A 24,671-nucleotide genomic window follows, 5' to 3' on the forward strand; every position below is an offset into this window, starting at 1 on the left:
CACTAAACAAGTTGTGCTTGAAGAAAATTTAAAAAATCACAGTAGCAAGGGATTCAACAAAAGCTGAGTGTTTTAATTTGTGGACTAGAAATTGTTTTAAACCCCAAAAATATAATACATTCAATGTAACATCTCTGACTTTGTACTTTGCCAGATATAAATAAAGGAGAAAACATTCACTCCACAAATGACCTGCAGGCAAAAAAGGAACCTCACTTTTTGCTTCTCAGCTGCATGAACTGATACATATTCTCAGATGAGAATTTATTTACAACTGTAAGTTCAAAGCAGCACTGGCTTGGAGAATCATAATCAAAGTTGATGATGATGATAATGTTGATGATAATATAAACAACACTACCACAAGAATATAATCATTCAGGAGAGATGCCCAACTGAATATAACAGGGAAAGTGAAAAGTCTTGCAAAAATATTCCCCACAATAAAACATCAAACATAACCCACAGCTAAATGATTCAAAGCTTCCAGAGGCACAAGTTGTGGGTAACAGAGTGAACTGAAGCATCGTAGAAAGGTACTTGAGTTTGTTTTTGTGCCAGTCACACTGAAATGGCACCAAGCATCACATGGGCTGAATGAAGGGAAAAAAATCACATTGCACAGCTTCCAGTGACACCACAGTGTGCTTATACCCAGTATCCATGCCAAGACACACAGGTCAGGCTGCACTGCTATTGCTGAGGTATACTGCAGACTGTGAAGTAGACAAGTCCTCTTCACATTTGCAAAAATAATTGAAGCACCCAAGTATTACATTGTTATTTTCACAGAGAAATAAAATGAACTAAAATCAACCTTTTCTCCTCTCAGAAATGCAAAGGGAAGGGTCAGATTCCATATGATACACACTTTCAGTTAGTAGCAAGGCCCTTGTTTGGACAGGCACTTCACTGCATATGTCAGGCAGCTCAGCCATTTACATGAGTCTTTTCTACTGTGGACCAAGTTACTATATAAATCCTTATGAACTCAATACTAAAGCCAATGCTCCCCTTGAAAAGCTGAGCTTTAATGACATCTACAGCAGCAAGAAGGCTTATTTAATACAATTATAAAGTCTGGCATAAGGAGAGGAGAACAGCACTTCCCTATCCACTTCTTCAACATAATTGTGTTACCTGCAAATGAAACTTGCTATAATGGCACCAGCCTCAAACAAGCCCAGCAGCATGCACTAAGCTTTCTGTAAGATTTTTCTAAATCCAAGATTTTCCTAAATCCACTATTATCCCCCATCAGATTCCTTGATTAAAAGGAAGCCTCTTGTGCATAAACCACTGGATTTTCCTGGTGTTCCAATAGCTCACACTTAGTTTTAACAAAAACTCAGTAAAATGTCCTTAATGCAGAATACATCCTGGCATTAAAGGATGCAGAAATACACCAAGACCTTTAACCTAAATTATTCCAAACTACTTCCACTTTCCATCTGAATTGCAGTTTAACCACAACTCAGTCACCCCACATGAGGCAGGACAGCTGGGATGGCACTCAGGCCCCAGGACAGGCTGCCCTTGCAGGATTTAGCTGCACAGCTGCCTCTCCAGGCTTTCTTTCCCAGAACACCAACCCTACCTACAGGCTGAGCAGCCATGTGGGAACTACACTGACAGCAAAATTAACAGTAAGGGGCAGAGCTAGACCAGAAGCATCCTTCCAACTATCCCAATGGGCCTTTTCCTACTCAAGTCCTAACCCTATCTCTTGCCATATGCTGTGGTTTAACCACACAGCATTAATTCAAATTCAGCTTGGTAACACAGCTACCCACTAGCACTCACTTGCTGGTACTAAGCCATAGCCCAGTCACATGTTCCTCACATAGCAGCCAGCAAGAAAATAAGATCTTACTCATCTTGTTTCAAGACTGTCTTGAAACACAACCCCAGCCAAAAGCATGGTCTAGTGACATTAAAATAAAAATAGGAAAGCTTTTTTGACCATTTTGCTAATTAATATGTCAGAGCTCATAAAGAAAGACTCATCAGCTTTTCTCCAGCACTGCATCATCTGAAAGAGCTGTGTCAGCAGAGACCTCAGCAGACAGTCAATACATACTAAAAAGTGTTCTGAGCAGTAAATCAGAGCACAAAAATGAATTTTAGAAAAAAAAATTAAAACAGTTGCAAAAAATTCGGCACTCAATTTCATTATTTGATATAAATCAAGTTATATTTGATATGCAATTCTTGCGCTTCTTTATAAAGGATATTCTCTTAACTAGAGAATTGATTTTACAAAAAGCTAGGAGTTTATGAAAAGCTAAGCTAAAGCTTCTGAATTTTCAAGGATCTTCTCTGCTTTATAACAGAGGCACCACTTGTCTGCTTCTCATTCTCATCATTGGTATTGGCATACCATTGCTGAGCACACCGGAAGGCAGGAAGGTTACAGAGGACAAATTCTTTCCTAGAGGATTCAGAGAAGCTGTCTTACACACATACACTCATGCACACAGAAATCTGTTTGGGTTTTTTTTTTTCCAGAAAAGGACCAGGAGGCTGCATCAATACAGCACTCCGTTGCTTTTGCTGATGGCATTGTGGAAAACATTTTCAGTAGTATTCTTAGTATTTTCAATATAAAGAACACCTGTAAGCACAGCAGGGGTCTTCCATCCAGTAGGATGAGATACAGGCCAGGTATGAGAACCAGAATTCACAGGTAAATTTCTGTAAGGCTCATATATGTATTTGGAACAAAGCTCCAGCCACCTTTCCACAGAACATGCTTACAAGCTCAGGATATGTCCAGACATACTTCCAAAAAACAAATCTACTCTTTAAGTAGGGTGGGGGGGAAAAGGAACTACTGCTTGTGGGTGCAACATACAAAACGACAGATGGGGCTAGAGCTACAGATCCTTCTAATGCCTCAGTCTTACAGAGAATTGTGATAACACTTTTTGAAATTAATGCACGCCTCTAACTCCTGCTGCTGCTGCTCAGTAACATGTAATATGTGAGGGATAAAGTAGCTGTTCCAAGAGCTGAGACTAAATGCTTGAAGAGCCACTGCCCCAGAAGAAATAGAAAGGATATTTCCCTAGAGAGAATTACTCAGCTGTGTATTTTATAGAACAAGTCATGTTGAAGGAGAGATAGGATAATTGCATTGATTGTTAGTAGGTGATAATTAATTCTGTAGAGAAATACGCTTAGTTTCCTGCAGTCTAGAATAGGATGGAAACTCTCCATTCTGTAATGAGAAACTGTGGTTTGCTTGCAGCACAAGAAGCTGCAATATCTCCTTTTAACATTCTTAAGGTACCTATAGGAAGGCAGCACAATGAATGATGTGAAAACATAAGTTCTGTGGTGGGACTAAATGCCAGACAATTACACATATGACATATATTTCCAGAAAGCATAGAGTAAAAAGAGACCAGAGAAAAGGAACACCATGTTCTTGAACAGACCTTGGAATTAAATCTTTGAATAGAAAAATGTGGAAACCAAAATTGCAGCTTGATTTCCCTTTATGAAGTGTTAGGAAATGGAACATAGAGAGCAGGAGAAATGTTTTGCAATGGTATTGAAATGGTATTTAAAGAGGATAGGACCAATAAAAATAATTTACAAACCAACTGTCTCAGAAGTTAGCTAAATTCTTTTATTCTTACAGGGAAAAAAAGAAAACTTGAGGAATCTTTGTATCTATTCCTTGGGTGATCTGTTGGCCACTGATTTTAGTTTATGAAAAAAGATCTTAGGTATATGTAAGAGACCTGTGAGGAAAAAGTAAAGCAAACAAGTCAAAATTCAATAAAGATAGGTCCACATGTTCATATAAAATTTGTAGGTGTCTTCAAACAGAAAACTTTTCAAAGTCAGTGTTCAAGAATCTGCAGAAATGTGCAGAAGATCAAATGCTACTAAAAATTATATTACAAAGCTTAATGTACCTAAAACAATTGACTGCCACAGAGTTATAATTTTACCCCTCAATATTCTTTGATAGCAGTGAATTCCATTGATCTTTGGTAAACTGCATGATGTTGCAACGTTTGTAGTAATTTTTCTGAACAGGGAAAAGCCCAAGGGCAACACCCTCAGCTTCTTCAAGTTGACAAGATCATTTCTTTGAAGCTTTCACATTCCCAAAAGAGAAAGTTGAAAGAATTTTTTTCTTCCCAGGAGTGATAATATTACAAGACATATGAACTACTCCCTGATTCAGAAAGAGAATCCAAGAACTTCACAAGCTTAGGAAACATGCCAAAAAAATTTAAAAAGCATGTGTCTACTAAGTTCAAGAAAAGGTCTGCAGATAAGGAAAATCCACACCAGAGAACTAAAGAAGGACACCCAGCTGTACAGAGAAAGAACACCATAAACAATCAGGAATCTCACAGCTGACCTCCTTTTGCATGAATTCAGCTTCTTAGACCTATCCATGGAGTGGGAAAGGGCAATGTACAATGTGCTACAAAGGGGCAGTCTGAGAGTTCAGGATTTTCTAACACCAGAAGACACTGCTGAATAACTGAAGTTTTCTAGGAAGTTTAAGGTTTCTCATACCAGCTTACCCACAGCTCATGAAAAATTACAATCTTGTGTGACACTGCCTTCGAAGTTTTTTTTTAAACAACAGCTGCAAGTTGTACAATGCCATAGTATGGTTGGTAGAACTTATTTAGTAAGCAGGTAGAGTAATTGCAGCACTATGGATTAACGCTTTTTATTATTATCACCTGAAAAGTTTAAGAAAAAACAAATAATTTCTCCTGCAAAGGACAACAAAAGGAAAAGCTGTAACATTTTTGTTTTTACTCTGTACATTTTTTTAGCTTTGTCTTCAGTATTCCTGGTAATGGAAGTGTAACTGAGCAAGAAGAAAAAGAAATACTTGCATTTCTCAAAGTGTGTATTGTTTAAGTCTCTACAGTCCATAAGAATGCACTTCTACTTATTTGAAAGTGCATTTCTTCAAGTTACAACACCTGTACTGAAAAATAAAGTTACAGTTCTTCCTGAGAATGACTTGCCTACATACGCTGCCTGGCTAAGAGCAACCCCTAATTCATCATTGTTCAACTTGCAGTCAGTGCTTACAAAGTAATGCCTCAATTTGCAAGTGTCTTTGTCACCACAGTTTGTGGAAGCTGATTTCATTTACTGCCCATACTACTTTCAAGTTGCTGACTTTTTCTCCAAAACAGGAGGACAGCTTACCCGATTTGTGTCCGGCCAACAAACCAACTTTGCTTTCATCTGCCACTGGAGAAATAAAAGAAAAGACACAAAGATCAGAAACTTATTTAAATTCACAAGCCTTTGAAACACTGTCAAATTATTTCAGACACAGTATCCTGAATCTTTAAATTATAATAATCTGAAAAAAAGCCTTTCTTTACCTAATCCACATGGGGTGCTTCAAAGTCCAAATATCTGAATCAAAGCCCTCTGAAACCAATAAAAGGACTACCAGCAGTCCTTGTGGATTACAGATCAGGACCTCAAAACTTACACACTCAAAACTGAGTTGTCAGAAGAGCAATTGCACTTGTAAATAACTCATCTTGCCAGACAAATCACAGGGCATAGGAGAGTTGTAACATTTTCAGATCAAAGACCTAATTGCAAAAAGAATCCAGATGTGGAAACCTTCCCATCTGCAAGACGTCTCACTGACTCACAGGACCTCTGCAGATAATAAGGTCTCCCAAACCCTGATCGTTTTAAAGGCTTATGCATTTTTTGTATGTTATATTTTATTTTGTCTATAAACTGTAACTTTGTAGTATTTCACAGCATCTTAAAAAGAAATATGCTTGCAGTAGCAACAGTTTGCAGACAGTAGTAGAGGAGCAAATTCTGAATGTAACAGGAATTGGAAGTTCTGTTCAGTAACTTCAGTTTATTGTCATATATCTCAAGAAACTAATTAAAATACTCTCCTGGAGGGCTGAGGGGAAGAACCAATCACTATTTCTTAAAATGAATTCTATGCAAAGAAACAGCAGTAAATGCAACGTTAGGGATGATAAAACAAGAACAGGAAATGAATGTTAGGGTTGAAAGCTTATCCTTCAACTCTGCCTGCCCAAGCACTCCCTTATTCACCTTAAAACATAATCTCTTTATATGATAAAATAAATTGTCAAGTCATACCAAAAATTTCAGAAATGCAAACTTAAACAAGCTCTGTATAACCGTCACTATAAAAAGTTTACATAGAGGGTTATCTGCCATCATACCAGAACCCGTTATTTTCTACCTAGGAGACAGCAGTACAGTAGTTACTCTCATTTAGGAGTTACTACTGGGAAAATAATCACAGTAAATATTTTCTTATATTGCCTCCTCATTTCACATTTAGGTAAGCTTTTACCCTCAAAAATCAACATCAAATTCAGGACTGGGATTCACAACTGGAGTCATGAATCCACAAATGACCACTGTATCTCTTCTGTACTTCTGTGACCTACTTGCCACCTGATTATCAGCAAATTGACATAGTGTATGGTTTTTATGGGATGTAGGTGCTAATAAAGGAAGACTAATTTTGCTTGCAGCAAAATTAGAGATGTAGATTCTGCTAAAGAAAATGGCAATGAGACTAGTCAAAATTAGAAGTGCAACCAAAACTCAAGTCGATCTTTCAACTTTTTTTTGTCCCTGGAAATGATAACTATCAACTCCTTGCTATGCAGTTTAATCCTATAATGCAAAATTACTGGACAAGGATTTACCATGAGGATAGTTCAAATTCCTTTTCCTGCTCCCTCCTCCTAAATTTCTCTCTAAGCAAAACAACTATAGAAAATTTTGGTCCTAAAGGTTAGTGTTTTGACAAGTTATGATTGTGTGAAAACAAGGGATTATAATGGAAATGGATTCACAGCCTTAATTATAGCAGTCACTAGTGGCAACCAGTATAATGTATGATAATTACTTAAAGCAGGTAATGTTACAGTACATAGGAACTTTAAAAAAAAAAAGACAAAACCCAAGGTTCACAGTATTTTTTAAAAGCTATGCTGATGACTTGGTTTGCCTGAAACTAAGTTTTACATTATTAAAAGGGATAAATCCATTTAACTTAATCATACTTTACACACCAGCTTCTCACACAAAAATTAGATTTTAATACTGGAGGGAAAAAAGGAAGAATAAAATGATTAAAAAATGAAAAATAATCTTACCAAAATACAAGGTTAGCATTATGAGTTTAAGCACACATATGCACAAAATCTGGGAAAAGCAAATATTAAAGTTCTATATCAAAGTTTGAGCAAAATACGTGTGCACATCCACAGGGTGGTTTTCATTTCATGGGTTATTATGCATAGGCAGGGCCTTTTAGGCTGGCCATCTTTCATTAGACTGAACAGAAGTAGCCCAGAAAAGTACATTGGATAAAACCCCCATTGCTTCCCTTGTTTCCCAAAGAAACAAGGAGAAGACCACAGGGAAAAAACCCAACAAAAACGGAAAAAAGCTAACAGAAGATAAATACTTTGTATGCCAAGGTTGAAAACTGTGTAACTAAAGATTTCATTTAGAAAGTACATGGGACACGCTGTTCCACAAAGTACCATTTGAAAACCCTTCTTTGCACATCGTTCAAAATTGATGCAAACATTCAGTTATGACAAAAATTGTCTTTCTCTAGTTCTTGAAAAAAGGCAAGAAGTAAGAGGAAATTTATTTCCTAAGATTCTACTAGTTTTGGCCTGTCTTTGTAGAAAATCACCTGAATGATTTTAAACAAGAAAAGAAAATACCATCTACTCTTAAAACTCAAGTAAAAAGAATTCTAATTATTTTTATATTGCAACATCAGAAAGTAATTACTTGGCAAATAACTGAAATATTTCGGCTCAAGAAGATCATACTTGGGAATGCACAAGTAAGTATTTTTATGAAGACACTAGAATTACTGTGTATTCTTGAGCTAGAATTATTAAATGCATAACATCTCAAAAAATAGAAACCACCTAATTTGGGACTCCAAAGAAAAAACTCAAACAAAAATCTGGGAAGGATTCAGACAAGAGTATAAATAGATTCACAAACAAGAAGATACTTCTCCTTTACTTGTGAATCAAATACTTCACATTTTGAAATGTCCCTGGAACCCCAAGGATTTGTCAGTTCATGGAAGTTATTAATGTTTGTCCGTGGACATCACACCAGCTCTTTTTAAGTTACATCTATTATTTAGGAACCACATTTTCACCACAGAAGCCAGTTATGCATTCACTGTCAGTACTCAAAGTAATTGCTGAAATAAAAGATGAAAGAAGTTCTGCAGATACTTAATAAAAACATGGACATTTGGGGGCCTAGCAAGACCACAGATTATGAAAGAAGGAATATTACTAAACCAAACAAATCTGCCCAGCTGATAGCAAATAACTGATACTCTTTTTTTTTTAAACTATGCCAACCATTACAGAGAGTAAGAAATCCTGTCTCTTTATGCCATGAGGTTTTTTTGTATTTCCCATGGTAATACTCTGGAGTGCTGTTTTGCTTCAAGAAAATAGATGTTATTGTTTAGCAACAGTAAAAGCACCCAACGTGCCTTTGTGTCCTTCCACATAAGTATTTTGACTGCCATTTCTGTGCCCTGCTCAAGGTAGCCAAGGTAGCCATTTTGTTGGAATTGATAGATTTCCAGTGGTTTAGTACACAACAACCTTCTGAACTTCTCAAAGTTTGTATCAAATCCAGTCCAGGCTAACACACAGGCTAACAATCTAGTTCCAAACTGTGGTTTAGAGAAGCAAAAATCAATGCTGCCTCCAACTGCCATAACCAATTTCTCTCCTTCTGCCCAGTTCAATTGCTGAACCATTGCATTCTTTTTCCCTAAATCATAGAGTTACTACCATTCACAAGATACAAGGTTCTGCTATTCAAATTAAGTGACTCTGGTGAAGGATCAGTTTTGCACATTGACTAAAAGCTACTAAAAAATCTTCTAAACATGTGAAAGTCATGTGTTTCTGCTGGACAAACTGACACGTACCTTTGAAGACCAGCTGCAGTTCTGCGCTCAGAAAAGAAGCAAACAAGGATTAAAATTACAATTAATGGGGAATAATAATATAAGACACTGAAACACAAAAGAATTTCATAGAAAACAAACTTCCTAACAAATAACTTTGTTAGTTAATAGGAAGCCAAAAATAAATTTCTTATTGCACACTAATCAATTCACAACGGCTGTATTACCAAACTATATATAAAAATTATGCTTCCACACTTCTCAGAATCCATCAGTTTCTGTGGTATAAACATATGACAAGAAAGCAAAGCCTCAAATAGGTCACTGTTTTTTCCTGGTGAACTCTATCCTTACTCAGCCCTTTCATCATAATGAAGACAGTGCATCATCAATTAGTTTTAGTCAGCGATAGTGCCAGGGACATAATTCTCCTGCCAGTTTTATTTTCTGGGTGAAGTGTTTCCCCATCTAGCAGTGGCATAAATCACTTGGAGAAATGGTGTCAATTGTCTCCCAACCACCACTTAGAAAATGCTGCTTCCTGTTCCAAGTTTGCTCTGAAGTGCTATGTACAAAGACGACAGGTTAAAAACTACACTAGCGACAAAATGTGTGTATCAGGAAGGGTAAACTCACACTGGCTTCAAATACTTTTGTTCAGTAATTCCCTCTCCTCACCTTTCTCCCACATAAGAGCATTTTTTCTGGGGAGACCTAGATATCCACCAGCTACTCATTCTTGAAGTTTTAGGAGCCCTTAATAGATTTCTGCTCACTTCAGTGTGTTGAAAAAGCACAGAAACTAGCAAAAAACTTGCACAAGGGCCAAGGAAAAATTATACTTATGAAGTAGGAAATAAAAAAGAAAGGTAAACGTTTTCCAAAATGGCATCTAACACAACATTTGGGATGCCCTGTTCAGCACATTTAAAGACAGGAATAAATCACATCCAAACCATGATTCTGGATTCTTTTTCTCTCCTGTACAAGGTTTTCTCTAATTAGATTTTTCAGAACAATTTTGTTAGAACTGATTTAACACTTCAATTCAATTGTATTCAGAGAAGATCCCCAAGGGATATATCTCATATGTCAGCACATGAGAATGAAAATGCTTAAGCTTGCATTTGCTATTACTACTACTTGTTGAAGAACCAGAAGTACAGTTGAGGCTGTCCACTGGGCACATTTAGCTTTAAATGAAAGTTTTTCTCCTGGCAGAAAAAAACCATTGTTTTACAATTTCCCAGCCAGCATGATACACATTTTTTCACTTTCTTGTAATGCCATAACTACTCGTTCTTGAAGGTTACACTGTTAATTGAGGCCACAGTGGCTTCTTTTATACTTTTGTTGTCTTTTCTAATCCTCTCTCACCTCTGCTCCAGAGAAACCACACTAGGCTAAAACTCCCCCGCTGCACGTCTTGCACATGTCATTAACACTTCTTCCAAATTCCTAGGGTTAAACTGCAAGTTCCTAATGTAATCTGTCATTCACTGATTGAAAACATTGATGGGGAACAGATTTAAGACAAAGTTTAGACAACATATTTATACCAGTGTTCTTAAAAGTTACTTCATTATCATCTTTACTTTCTTATAGCAGCTATACATTAACTTAATTGCTATTTTCTCTCCCTAACACTTTAATAATATAACTGCATTAACAGATCCACTCAAAGTTACACTAAAGCAGCCTAAAAAAATACCTCCTCAAGCATGTGTTACCACGTTCTCAGCTGTGTCACCATCACAACTCGTACAACGCTCTCAGTCTGTTCCACAACAAACCTCCTTGAGTCCTAGATGATTTCTACAAAACCAGTCCAAACAGTCGATATTCTCTTTTGCCCACTTTTGCCTTTGTGCCACAACTCACTGTCTCCTCAACTGCACTGATTTGGTGTAAAACTGAGTAACAAAATTGCCTTGTTAAAAGCCTCTCTTTTCATACAGAAGAAACCTAATTTCAGTCTAATTTCAATTCAGTTAACACCATCCCTATCACTTAAGAAACAATTTTGTTTCATTCCTGAATTACAGACCTTACAAACAGAAATTTGAAAGTCATTTAAACTACGAAAGCGGCATTGTGTTCATTTGTAAAAATTGATTCTGCAGAGAGCCTCATAAAATATACATCTAATCTGACAGTACTAGAAAGCTACTCATGACATAAGTTAAAATAATGTTAAAATCTCTTTTAGACCTTGATACCAAAGACAATCACAGACATAAGCGATAGGGTTTTTCCTTAACCCATAACATTTTTGTTCTTGAAAAATCTCTCTTCCAAAGATGATTTTTAAATTCCTAAGCCTGTAACATTGAATAGACTCTTAGAATTCTGATCTATCTTCTCCATTTCTTCATTAATGCTCTAACAAACCTAACTAGCTCCTAAATCCATTGGTTTCAAGTCAAAGCAAACAAATAAATGTATTCCATACATACAACATGGTTAACAAAACAATGACTTTAAAATACCAAACTACTTTTTGTCCCACTAATACCATAACTCTCACTAGGGACCTCCCAAATGTATTCTCTCAATTGTATCTGAATCCAAACATTGCTTGAAAGACCGATCTTCATTAGCTCTGTCTGGTCCTCATTTGCCTATGTTTTGAGATATTTATTTCAGTTTACAGAAATTACACTCAGAGTAAAAATAATCTGCTTCAGATCAAACCATGAAGCAGATAATAGCATCTTGATTGCATTTTCCACATCCTTCTGGATATGGGACACAAGTTTCCCTTCATTTTGAGGCATTTTAAAAGTATGAACTGTAATTGAATGTATCCCTTCACTAAGAAATTAGCAGTTAGTTAAGTATTGGCTTCCTTGCAGAATACTCCATACCTCATACCTTGCACATTTACTTGCTAATTATTCCTAAATAAGTAAGCTGCCTGATATTTTAATAAATTTGCCCCAAGGTTAAGGCACTCCAAGTATGTCTAATGATGTTTCAGCAAACAATATTTCACTCACATTTAAAATCAAGTAAAGGACATATCCATTTCTTCAGGCTATTGAGCTTAATCAGTTAAAATTTATGGGGTTTTGCCTTTGAAGGGGAAAAGAAGAGGGAATTAAGCAGCACCTTGGGATAGTGGTCATGGGTTATTATACCAACATCCTCAAATATAAATCTACACAGTACTTCGCCTGAATTGATACCCAACAAAAATGCTATATATTCATATGATTCAATTTCATGTTGCTTCAGGTTAAAACAAGCCACACTTTCATGTGTTTGCATACAATTCCCATGGCTGTAGTTTTTACACTACATTTATGCAGAGCCTAAAATCACTCCTGTGCATAAAGATTTATGGAAAGTAAGGGTGTTGGGGATAGATAATAAGACACCTTTCTTCCTTTTGTTTTCATAGAGCACACTGACTTACACTTTCTAATGCAACATTAAAAAAACAATTTCACATTAACATTACAAAAATTACCTTTTTAATATAGTTTAAAGAAAAAACTACTGAAAATGGATTCTGACAAAATATTACATAGAAATTCTTCTCTAGAGAACTGTGGCAATGTAAGGGAAAATGTGTGTGTATAGAAGGTTGTTAAAAGCAAGGAAAAATCATCCTTCCAATGACTTATTTAGAAGCCATTGATTTCTTAATTTTCAATCTGCTGTTAAGTTCTAAAAAAAGGGTTCCAATTCAGTGTGAAGAGAAAACACAACATACATTTCCACCATTTTTTATTTTGTTTTGCTTATTTTTTAACACTAGGCTCTAAGCACAAGTCAAAGCTTCTCATGCAGTGCAACTCTGGTTGGTACCAAGTCAGACTCTGTTTGGCTCTGCATAAATTCTTGAAGTCATAGTTATAAGTGGGACTTTGATTTGCTAACATATGGATGACCATGGCTGAAGAACAAAAAAAAAAATTGCAACTGAGAGGATGTGTCAAGTGCCAGGATCAGCAGAAGAAAACAGGGGGGCTGTACTCTTTTTATCACCACCAGTTCAAAATAAAAGTAGGCAAGGCAAAGAAATATCTGCCGTAAGACACAGGATATGAACTCTGCCAGTGATCCAGAAAGTGCTGTCATTATCTCAACACAGCAGCAGGGAAGAACATTAAGACTTATGGCTGACATGGAACTAATCTGTAGCCTATTACTCTGAATGAAGCTGTAAATTTTGAGAAACATTTGATCACTGTGGAAATGATGGATGCTAAACAGAGAGCCAGTCACCCTGCCCCCATACACTCTGCACAAGGACATCTGCACAGATGAGGCAAGTTCTGCTCATCTCTGAAAAACCAAAGAAGATTATCATTACCACTACATGTGCTTTTTTCTTTTTTTAATTTCTACAACAGTAACTCAACAACATATGCCACTGATTTTAATTTATTTTTTTTAAAGCAGGTTCAAGCAAAAACTAATTCATCTGGAAAGTAACTGAGTTGCTGAAATATACCAACTTCAACCAATGCTACTTTTGGGTTGATGCTATCTGTGAATTTGGCAGCTAAGACTTGTGTCAGTCCACAGGACTCATGGCATGGCAGCCTAAACAAGCAGGTGGCAGTGGTTCATACTCTCTGCTCCTGTCCAGCTGCTCAGCCAACAGTCCTGACATGCACCAAGTGTCAATAAACTAAATTCCAGCTGCCCCACTGGCAAGTAACCTACAGCTGGATGTATCAAGTTCCTTTCACTGCAAGCTTTGCTCTGGAGAGTGACAGCAACAAATTGATGCACAATGCTAGCAGTACGGAACACTTTTTCATCATCCATCCTTATTACTTCATATTATTCACTGAGGATATTCATTTATAGCAATTATTATTTTGTAAATAGCTATGACTGGAAAGCAGATTAAGCACTCAAAGGTTTCTGGGCTTAAATATGTATATAACTGAAAAGAGAAACATCAACATTAAATGAGTCTCCATTGTGAAGCCGTGTAATTATAGACTAATCTTTACAGATTTGCCTCTGTATATACATCAGGCCTCATCAAAGCCAGAAAGACCCTTACTATATAATTTCACTAGCTCCCTAATCTAATGAATTTATTATTCATTTATTTTCACATAAGGTTCACACTCCATAGTAATATCTGGATTTTTTTCTGTTTAAAATGTTACCCACCTTCAGTGATCCTTTGCATGGCGATATCAATAAGCAAACCCAGCCTTTGTAACCTTCTAATTAGGCAATGGGTGCATTATACACATTTCAAGGTGAAGTAGAATGTTTCCTAAGCGAGTAACAGTACAGATTTCACATTCTTGTCCTGTATGAGATAAATTCTGTTGTCTGCTGAATCTGTGATTGTCATTCTGGGTCTCTAGACCCAATCTCTGGGTGATTTCACAGGTCTGTGGAAACACATGATTCAGAGGCAATTTGGTTTAAAAAGAAAAACTGCATCTAAATCACATGTTCTAAGGTCTCAGAGCTCTCCTCCTGGACTCCAGTTCTGTGTTTTTTTTCTGTTCATCCTGTCAGATTAATTTTTGAGAAGACTAGTGGAACTAGAGAACGAAAGAAATGTAGTAAGTGGACAGTGTTCCATGACTACTGGAAAATTACAGCCTAGAACTTTTCAGAGAAAGGACATTTCCCCTTTGTTACCAAGTTTGCTGGAATGTGACTTCCCTAATTCCTTTTTTTTCCAGCAGTGCACTGAAATCAGTATGGGTACACAGCTGCATGCTGGGGTGAGAAGCTACTATTGGTTATGACTGCAGTTAAGTAAGAAGCAAGCAAAAAAACCTCTAGGAAATAATTTTGCTTTCCCAAAACTCCATCCTGGAATGTGTAATATATGAATGCTCTATTTGGAAGCACATTTTTTTATATCAAACTATTGGGATTTTATTTGTATTTGAAGCACTTTATGTTGCAGTTACTCCACTTGAGACTTGCATGCTTCTGTTGTGTTTTCTCTTTCAGACAGCAGCTTCTGCTTGAAGTCTTTCAAAAGGCAGAAGGCCAAACATGGTACTTCACTGCTTGCTAGAGAATGACTGTAAAAGGTCCCAGCTTTCATCATCCCCAGTTTCATTAATTGCCAAGCTATATGCAAGGAATTTTACTTTATCTATTGTTATTTATAAAACAATATGCTGCAGATCTTTCATAGCCTCTCCAATTCCTTATATGCGTGTCTCAAGTAGATTTACCTTTGCATATTCAATCAGACTGGTTACTGCCCTTTTTATTTTTTACTTTTATAACACAAGGGGACTTTCCAACAGCTACCTTCTACAAGCAACAATTTCTGAACACTCTAAAACATACATATGTGTCCAATTTTTGTTTTATTTTTGTATCCAATTTTATTTTAGTTTTTAGCCACCACGATTTAGTGACTCATGTATATTCTCAAAGGATTGCTCCTGGGTGTCAGGAGCAGACTGTGTATAGAACTTGAAGCATGAGTTACCTAGCAGTTCTAAATATGCTCTCACACACACTCCCTCTGCCTAATTTTACACTGGTGCTCATGAACATTCTGTCCTGGGACTTCTGTGAGAGCTGGAAGCAAACCTTTCTAAAAAAAGGCTCAGTAAAGTTGAACATTCATCTTTCTAGTAGTCTGCATACAATATATGTTTTGAGGAGCATTTTCATTCTTTAAAAGTACCTAATCCATTACTCTTCATCAAAACACTGGAACAGAAGAGCAAACGACATATTCTGCCTGGTCATGCAGTAGTGCTATAATTCTGCCTGAAGACCTTTCTTCAATTAATTAATAACCATTCTTAGGCATTTCATGCATTAATAACTACCTGGCTTTCCTTAGACGCCATTAGAGGAGTACACATATTTAATGTTACATCAAAATATCCTATTAAGATGACAATAAAAATCAACAATACAAAACCTAAGACGAGTCTGGAACCCTTCATGGAAAAAAAAAAACCCTGCAAGGTAAGAAAAAGCTACCTTGAAACTGTATATAAAATGAATCACTTTCTATTAATGGTGTAGCGAATCTGATCCAACAAGGCACACAAATCTATTATTAAATATATCTTAGTGGTAGTCCTCAAAGTTTCCCCATCAACACTGGAATTAAAAAAAAAATCAAAACCAACAGATAAAGAGTGAGTGTGGCCAAGAAGAGTTAAAAAGGAAAATGAAAACCTTATTTGGCTTTCTTTGAGACTTAACAAGCTTTCTTGAGCACTCATTAAAACATGGCTTGGTTTTTCAGCTGCAACAAACCTTCCATCTTCCACCTACAAATGTTTTCCTGGTATTGAAAGAGACTTTTACTTTCTACTTCACCTCCCTGCACAGCACCGATGAGTAGAGAACCATAACCTTACACTCTTCAAGCATTTCTAAAGATCTACTGCAACATTTTGCCTGTGTTTGTCATTGTCAATGAAGAAATAAACAACTTGTGTTAGGAATGTTTCCCTTTGTCCAGTGTAGTTTTACTATCATTTATATTCCATAAATTTTTTTTTTTGTGATTGCCAGTTTTCCTTCATATTTTAGACATACAAAACCTGTACAGCATTCTTTCAGCTCATTTTTCCATCATTCCCCCTTTTCCTCAGCTAGGATTTCAATACAGTAGGCTTTTACAAAAAGACCAATAAAAACCCAACCAAACACCACCAAAGGAAAAAACCAACAAACTTCCTTCAGCTCCAATAAAAACTGTATTTGCAAATAGCTGCTAGAGGAGGCTGACCATTGTGCCCATCACTGTACCTCCTCTGCAGAACTTACTCCCTGATGTTAAAGAAACAAAAGCAAGAAACAGAGATGGTGCAGATGGGCTAAGGCTAAAAAGCTGACCTATGCGTCACCCCAGCCCTTCTTACCCAGATCCATGCTTTTTGAGGCTTTCAGATTAATTGATTCAGACTGCTTGGCTGGTGTCAAAGATCTGAAGTTGATGTGCTGATCTGTTAAATGCACTGCTGAATTTATGATAGGGCTGTAGGGAGAAAAAAAAAGTTACGTAAAATGTTAAGGTACCAGTTCAAACCACAAGTGAACTAATTAAAGAACGCAGAAATGTACGTGTTTTTCTCCAGTTGCTTACAGCATGCATTTTTCAAATCAGATATTGATCCTCAACTTCCTTTTCTGAGACTTAATGCTTTCAGTCACTTGGTTACTCATCACAGACAGAAATACAAATGTCAATGATTAGCACTAACTTTCTTTTCATTTTGCTAGTTCTATCCAACAACTGCATTTCCAAATAACATGACACAGACTGTTGGAAAAATACTACAATGTACCTTGATCAATTCTACTTCATCTGCTAATATAAAATTATTTTATAGCCTTGCACCACTTATACAGAGGCTGGAGCTCTTACAGAGCATGCTACGACAGACAAATTTCAGGGTTGTTTGTTTTGTGTTTGCTTGCTCTGATTTTTATTTTGTTTTGGTCTTTTTTTTTTTCATTCTCTTACCTTAAGGCAACTTTCTAAACATTTCAAAATTGCACCTGAGTGAAACTCCAAGTAACTTTCAGCTCAAAATACAATCTGAAATCCTACGTATCTCTTTTTTGATTAGAAACAGAAATGATTATTCTTTGAAGTATTCCTAAGCAAGAAAGGACTTAGAAAAACAAAAATATTTAGTTCAAAATAGCTCAAAAGATTTAGTGTTGCAGTGTCAAAATACTTTCCTAAATATTTTCCTATTCGTTTAGTTGAAATGCAATTTCAGTGAAATCAGTGTGACTTGATACAGCAATTCAATTTCAAGAGAACTTTAGTTCTATATGGAAAAACAATACAACACTGGAAAAGTCAGGGTGAGACAAAGGACCTGTAAATTCATCACCACTTTAATACATCATTAGCATTTAAGAGAATGTTTTTCTCTTAGCTTGCTGGAAAAATTAGGAACAGATTCTAACAACTAACTGCAGTTGAGAATGTAATGCTAAATTGCACTGATCTGTGTAGACTTGTTTGTTTATCATGTCATACATACCTGCCTGGGAGACCAGAAATAACAAAATTATTCTAGTGTAATTACTCTATGTTAGCAAAATGAAAATAGATACGAATGTCTTGTACAAAGCATTCAAGGTATCCATAATAAAATATACCTACTCTTTGATGCAACCAATCACTTAAGGGTAGTTTTTGCTCACACCCAGCACACAAGGACAGACACATGGTACATTTCTAGCTGAAATGTATACTTTCTTAATAGCGTTGCACTAGATGCGTGACTATCAAAATTGAACACACAGCAAATGAGGAAACAATGTTCAATGGTGCATCTCAGCACCATCATCAGGATTGGTTGCATTCCTCATTATCAGGAGAGGCTGAAATTATGCCTTTGATTTGAATCCTGTGCTACTTGAGATCGAGTATGAGCCATTGTGAACGTGAACATGTTACACTTTTTTCTGTACCTCCAAACTTCTGTGTTTACTAAGGAAATTGGAACTTACAGCTGCTATGAAGCATGGTAGTGTTTGCACAAGTATCTGAAACATCTACCCAATACCTTTACAACTGGTAAAGCATTCATTAATTTTTCTCCCACAAATTTCTATATTCAGACTTACTGAAAATTAATTTTGTAATCTCAAGAATACCTTCATGTGACATAAGGAGATTCAGTTTCTTACAAACTGTGTTTGGCTTGGACTTCTAAAGCTTTAAGACTTCACACTGCATTTACACACTGCAGCCACAGTACAGTTTTAAATGAACTCTTTTTTTTTAAATGCTTATGCTTTGGGATTTTTTTTTTGTTTCACTGAACACAAGACCGGTATCATCTATCATGTATAGCAGGCATACTGCAGCTTATGTACAACTGAAATGAACAACACATGAAATGTTAAAATAATATCCACAGCTTACGTTAAAAGGTGACTAAAGAAAGTGGTACAAATTTTTTAAAAAATGAGGTTTTATAATCAATTAGAACTATTATCAAAACCACTACTGAGCAATTAGTGCTGTAAGTATTAAGAGGAGCTAGAGTCCAACCTGTGACTATAATCCTCATTCAGCAGATCCTCACTAGGATGTGGTGGGAGAGGTGGAGGTGTTTCATTTTCACCATTGCCACGATCAGAAACTGGATGCTCTGAAACAAAATTTAGAAAGGAGTTAAATAACCTGCAGAAACAACTACATTACACCAGTTCACTAACTGATGACTGGAAGGCCGCAAGCAATGCTGAAGTAAATCACAAATTATTCAAATCCCTAAACTAACTAAACTAGAATTAAAATCACACCAAGCAGAAAATACACCCCTTGGGATTTTCCTGAAGAGCTGATTTTCAGATTTGCATATACATAATTAAAGGTAAATATAGGGAAACTTTGTACTTATAGTGAAGTTGAGTGCAAGGCACAAATTGCTTTACTCCATTTTAGTGGAGTGCTTTGCTCCATTTTTAACTTCTCTATAGCTGCATTCAGACTGATTGTAGGTTCATGATTTCAGTCCCCTTGATGGGGGAGCATTTATCACCTTTCATGTACAGAAGAGAACCACATTCTCAGCAAAGAGATCAGAAGAAGAAAAAATTCTATTATTCTATAGCAAGAGAATAAAGAGACATTTCTTAATTACAGTCATCACTTCCCTACTATTACTGCAACTCCTTCTTTACCTTTATATACAGCATCCAGCTAACAGTAGAAAATTCCTTTTTACAAAGACAAATATAAACTACTCAAACCATTCAGTGGTTTGCTAAGCAACAAACTTAAATACCTGCAATATTTAGTAAGACTGCTGTGCTCACTGTAGGCCAGTTCATTATATCCTGGAAATCCATTTCTCAACTCAAAGGTACCATCTAAGAAAAAGTCCCTGCATTTTTCAATGTAGAATACATCTTCACCCCTTCCAAACTAAAAAGGAAACATGGACACTTCCTTGGGTTTCAATGGCAGGTAAGCAATCTAATAATAACGACATGCCACATTTTAATGTGACTTGTTCTGTTACATGGAATGTTGGCAGTCTTTTTGAACCATCCTGTCTGAAAGCACTAACCTAACCTGAGAGAAAAAGGGTTGGCAAGGAGGGATCAAAGTAGAAAGCAACAGATTATATTTATTTGATAAGAGCACTTATATAACAAATAAAAATATTGGGGGAAAAAATTCCAACCAAAAAGTCCCGAAAAAAACCAAACAAAAAACAACCCCCACAAACCTACACTATTAGCTCAAGAATACTATGAAATTCCTATTGGCTAGATAGCCTCCTACGAAAAAGTGGCTCAAACCCTGTATCTCAGGAAAAGTGTGAGCATCATCAAAAAAAAGTGAGGGTAAGCAGATGAGGAAGAAAGTTTTAATGAGACCTTAAAAAATGATCATCAGTCTGACGTAAAATACAGGTACACTACCTTACATACACACACAGGCTTCTTACACTGTGCTGCCCGCTCTTTCAGGTTTGCATATAAGAACAGGAAACAAATGAGAAGTAAAAGGCAAGTTGTCACAGGAAAAAGAACTTAGAACAAAAGAGGAACTCAAATTGTTCAATGTGACACCAAATGTAATTACCAAAAGGAAGGAGACTATGAAGTTCTGTGAAAAGGCTGAAGGACATTAGTAAGAAATGTAGGTGAAAGCCCCTGTCAGAGACTGCAAAGTGATGTACTCCTGAGACTAACACAAAGGCTCTTACAGCTCTATAACAGAACACTAGATGTGTACTGGGTTGTTCTTTCAATATATGCTTAGTGAAGTCAAAAGGAGGCAGTGATTTACAAGTGCAAAAAAGTCCAAACACTCCAACTAGAATTCAATAGTTAATGGTGTGCCTCATTTTTAAACACTGTCTAAATTTTTCAGATAGGAAGAATGAAACCTATGTAGTATAACTCAGAATCATACTGAAAAGGTAGCAAGGATGGTTGGACACAGGTACAAACACTCCTAACAAGGACCACAGATGAGTATTCTTTAGTTCAGAGAAAGAGGCAATAAAAAGAAATACAAGAGGAGTCTACGAAACTGTAGAAGCTATGCTTAAAGTGACAAGGAAGCTTTCACTATTTCACGCAAAGTAACAAGAAGGCAACGAGTTTAACTATCAAGTAGCACATCTACACAAAGGACAAACACAAAGTAGTGTTTTCCATAGAACTCACTGCCATAAAGATACTTTGGGAAAAAAAAAATACTAAGTTAGAGATGTACCCATGGCCCAATGGTCCAGACAGTACCTTTGACTTAGGAAGTCCCTAAACCACTGAGTATCAAAAGTAGGAAAGAGATGCTTGATGGAAAAAATGTAACACCTCCGCCCAAAAAAAGAAAAAAAAAAAACCAAAAAAACCAAACAAAAAATAAAGAGAAAAAAAACTTAAAAAAAATCCCAAACCCACAAAAAACCCAACAAACTAAAAAAGAAATAGAACTACACCACACTTACACTATGGTTAGCCTTTTTGAGCAGACTCCTATAGCCATGGCAAGAGACTGAGCATATCATGTAGTTACACTAACTTAGATTCACAGTAATTGGTACATCATTTCACCAAGGCTGTTTGATCACAGGTTACCACTGGTATTTTTCTTACAGTAACAAAAGGATACACACAAAAAAACGTTGGACTTCCTCAGTGAATTGGAAATGATCACAAGGGATTACAGCTCCCAGTAAAATGGGAGCAGGAGCCAGAGAATGAGAGAATTTAACCTAAGGGGCAGTTACTGGCCCTATGCTCAAGACCTCAGGAAATGACCCTAACAGATCCAGATCAATCTAAGCACTGAACAAAATGCACTGAATTTTCAGATATTAAACAGACTAAGAGAGTAAAAAAGAGTAATTCAGGCAGAGTAAAAACTCAGTCTGTCTATAAGACACATGCAGCATTTACAAGGAAAATCGAAATAATTCAAAATTTCACTTCTTAATTTTCTATCTTGATGTTACCACATATGTATCAAAACAGAGGTGCTTGTACAACCATGAGGATTCGGCAGTCTCTGGTAAAAGTGAAAGTTTGATTATTTTGCTACTTAACAGAGAGATGACAGCATTTTCCCTATAACTATTTATAATATAGGGTTATAAGAAATATATCAGAACCTCTAATGAAACACATTCCAGTAATCTTTCAACACCAGAAATGTAAAGCTGCTGGCACTGAAGTATCAATTCTCAAAGAGATTGTTCTAAAAAACACCGTGAAACAGCTTGGCAGCAAAAGAAGTGAAGACCTGAAGGCAGCAAGTGTTATTCATGCAAAAATAGAACAAACACTGGCATTTCAATATTGGATCACTATTCCCTCCCCCTTTATTTAAATATCCACCGGCAAGACAAAATTTAATGTTTTGGCTATAAGCACTTTTCCCCAGACATTAGTTTTTCTTGCTCATGTATAATAAAAAAAGACTCTTAAAACAGACAGCAATATTAACAGGCCAAGCTTCAGTGTATTTTTGCTGAGCTTTTATAAGAATTTTATTGGTAGGAGCAGTGAATGGTACTGGAAATAACTTATTAGAAAACATTAATTAAGAAAATGACATTTTATGAAACATAATACAGCTCCTACATTAAATTCTTGCATCAGATCCCATATTATGTTAAAAATCTCTTCTGTTTTATTATTCTTTGCAAAAATGTACCAACTGCACTTCTGTGTTCAAGATGTGGATAGCACACTGTGAGCATGTATAAGGATCTGTTCCTGCCCGACACAAGAAGCTCACTAGGTCTGGGGCTCATGTCCTTAAACAGACACATAACCTAAAGTTCACACATGAGATAAAGGAGGGTTGTGCACAGCCAAAGTGTTTCACCCTCACAGATGCCCAAACATTTAGGACAAAACTTTTTAAGAAACAATTAAAAAAAAGTTTAAACCAGTGATAGAAGGAAATAATTATCAATAATAATTAATACTATGATTTCAAAATAAGATAAATATTTCTGCAACGTGTGAAACTAGTGTTAAGCCCAAATTGTCTTTCACCAAAACAATTTCTTATCAGAGCTGTTCCACAGCCCTCCTGCTGCAGGTGCCTGTACAGTTTTCCATTAAGATCACTGAAATTTCATCCATCAAATGCCAAGTCTTCAACAGAAATCTGGATGCAATGGATATCCTGAGCAAGTGGTAGCAACATCTTTGTCATCTCTTATCCACTGACTCCAATTCCAATCACTTCCCAAGCCACAGCTGCGAAGACCCAGCTATGCCAAACCCTCCCTGTGCCAGCAGCACTCCAAAGCTTCCTTTTCACATCTGACACATTCTCTTCTGAGGCCATGACTTTTTTTGCTATAATGCCTTCTTACCACAATTCTTTAATTACAAAGATGCCTATTTAAAATAATTTTATGACTGAGCTGAAAACTAGCCATCCTGATTTTTGGATTGCACTTGAGGAATCCTTATCTGAAAGCACAATTCTTCCACATTGTTTTGAATTCAAGTGACAGGCTAGAAGTTATCATTCATCTGCATCAATGGCTTCAGAGCATTTGCTTTTATGGTTTTTAAGGAAGCATTTAAGGGTATTTGCTGCTTTCTGATATTTCTTAGGTAATGCCCAACTCTACAGAGCAGGCTAGCTCCAAGGATTGGACCCTCTTCTCCTGAAACTACAGAATGAGCGTAAATTCCATACAAGAAAAACATAACGTAGATCTAAGCAAAAGGATCTGATCTTTGAATATTTACAATGCTTCAGAACTATACCTAAGTCTTTGCCTGGAGTCACACTGTGAAAATACTGAAGTCAACACAAATAAGTTACCTCTAAGTTCTATTCTTGAATTTTACAGATAAGGGCTCTTGGGTTTTGATTAAAAGTACCCCACACAGTCATCACAGCAGCCTATGAAATTACTTTTTGCAGGCTACCCTGATTCCACAGTTGTCTAGGAAAGTGGGAAAGATCATGCATAATTCAACTACATCAAAGAAAATATTTTTTTCCTACTGAAAAGTATTTAGCTATGTGCTTGACTTGAAGAATGAGAGCACACTTAAAAGGATAGGGGTCAAGACCATCTCAAATACTTAAACTTTTCAAATAACTAGTACCTTGCTGAGTCAGGAGCAAATTGGACAGACGGTAGAGTATGCCATCAGAAATGAAAAAAGACAGGAAAAGAAGTGGCCTTAAATGCTCTTATTCGTATGCTTCCATATGCTCGCACATGTAGGTTTTCTTTGCACAATTTACACAATTACCGATTTTTTTTAATGAGTTCATTAATATAATTCCAATTTGTAAATTAAGAGAATGTTTCTAACCTTTGAACAAATTTTACCTTAAAGTCTAAAATAAGTAAGTGCACTTTTTGAACATCATGTTTTAGTATAAATTAATTAAGCTTATAATAACCTAGGACATAATCTAAAAATTTAATGTAGAAATCATTGCACTCATTAAAGATATATAGAAAATAAACATTTTGACAACATATATTTTGCACTCATCATTTGTTTTTTATCCAGGCTTACGTGTTGGGGCAGCGAGCTAGAAACTGTTACTTAAACTGGAATTTGTGCCAGGAATCTCATTCACAACTTCTGAGTCAGCTCTCCCACCCTCGCTGGATCTTCAAGCCTCAAAGTAACATAGTATGCACTTACTCTAATTAACTGCTTTTGGTGGCTGTGGATTTCAGGAAACAAAACCACAAAGCACTCTCTGTCTCAGCACAGAGATGGATATGTAGAGACT

The 24,671-nt window shown here is 36.3% G+C and overlaps 1 protein-coding gene across 3 annotated transcripts in view; it reads right to left on the bottom strand.

Annotated features, from left to right (window-relative positions):
- Positions 1–24,671, bottom strand: part of PARD3B (par-3 family cell polarity regulator beta) — a 395,877-nt gene that overhangs the window by 161,523 nt on the left and 209,683 nt on the right. Inside the window, exons 14-17 of one of the 3 annotated variants that reach the window (XM_039719777.1) lie at positions 18,975–19,074; positions 16,819–16,934; positions 9,002–9,022; positions 5,197–5,241 (exon numbers count right to left, since the gene is read on the bottom strand). In XM_039719777.1, coding sequence (XP_039575711.1) covers positions 5,197–5,241; positions 9,002–9,022; positions 16,819–16,934; positions 18,975–19,074 — 282 coding nt within the window. The remainder of the gene's footprint in view (positions 1–5,196; positions 5,242–9,001; positions 9,023–16,818; positions 16,935–18,974; positions 19,075–24,671) is intronic. The other 2 variants (XM_039719858.1, XM_039719949.1) reach the window with 2 other exon arrangements.

This window comes from Passer montanus, unplaced genomic scaffold, assembly GCF_014805655.1.
Source record: "Passer montanus isolate IOZ18808 unplaced genomic scaffold, ASM1480565v1 scaffold1, whole genome shotgun sequence".
NCBI classification, from domain to species: domain Eukaryota; kingdom Metazoa; phylum Chordata; class Aves; order Passeriformes; family Passeridae; genus Passer; species Passer montanus.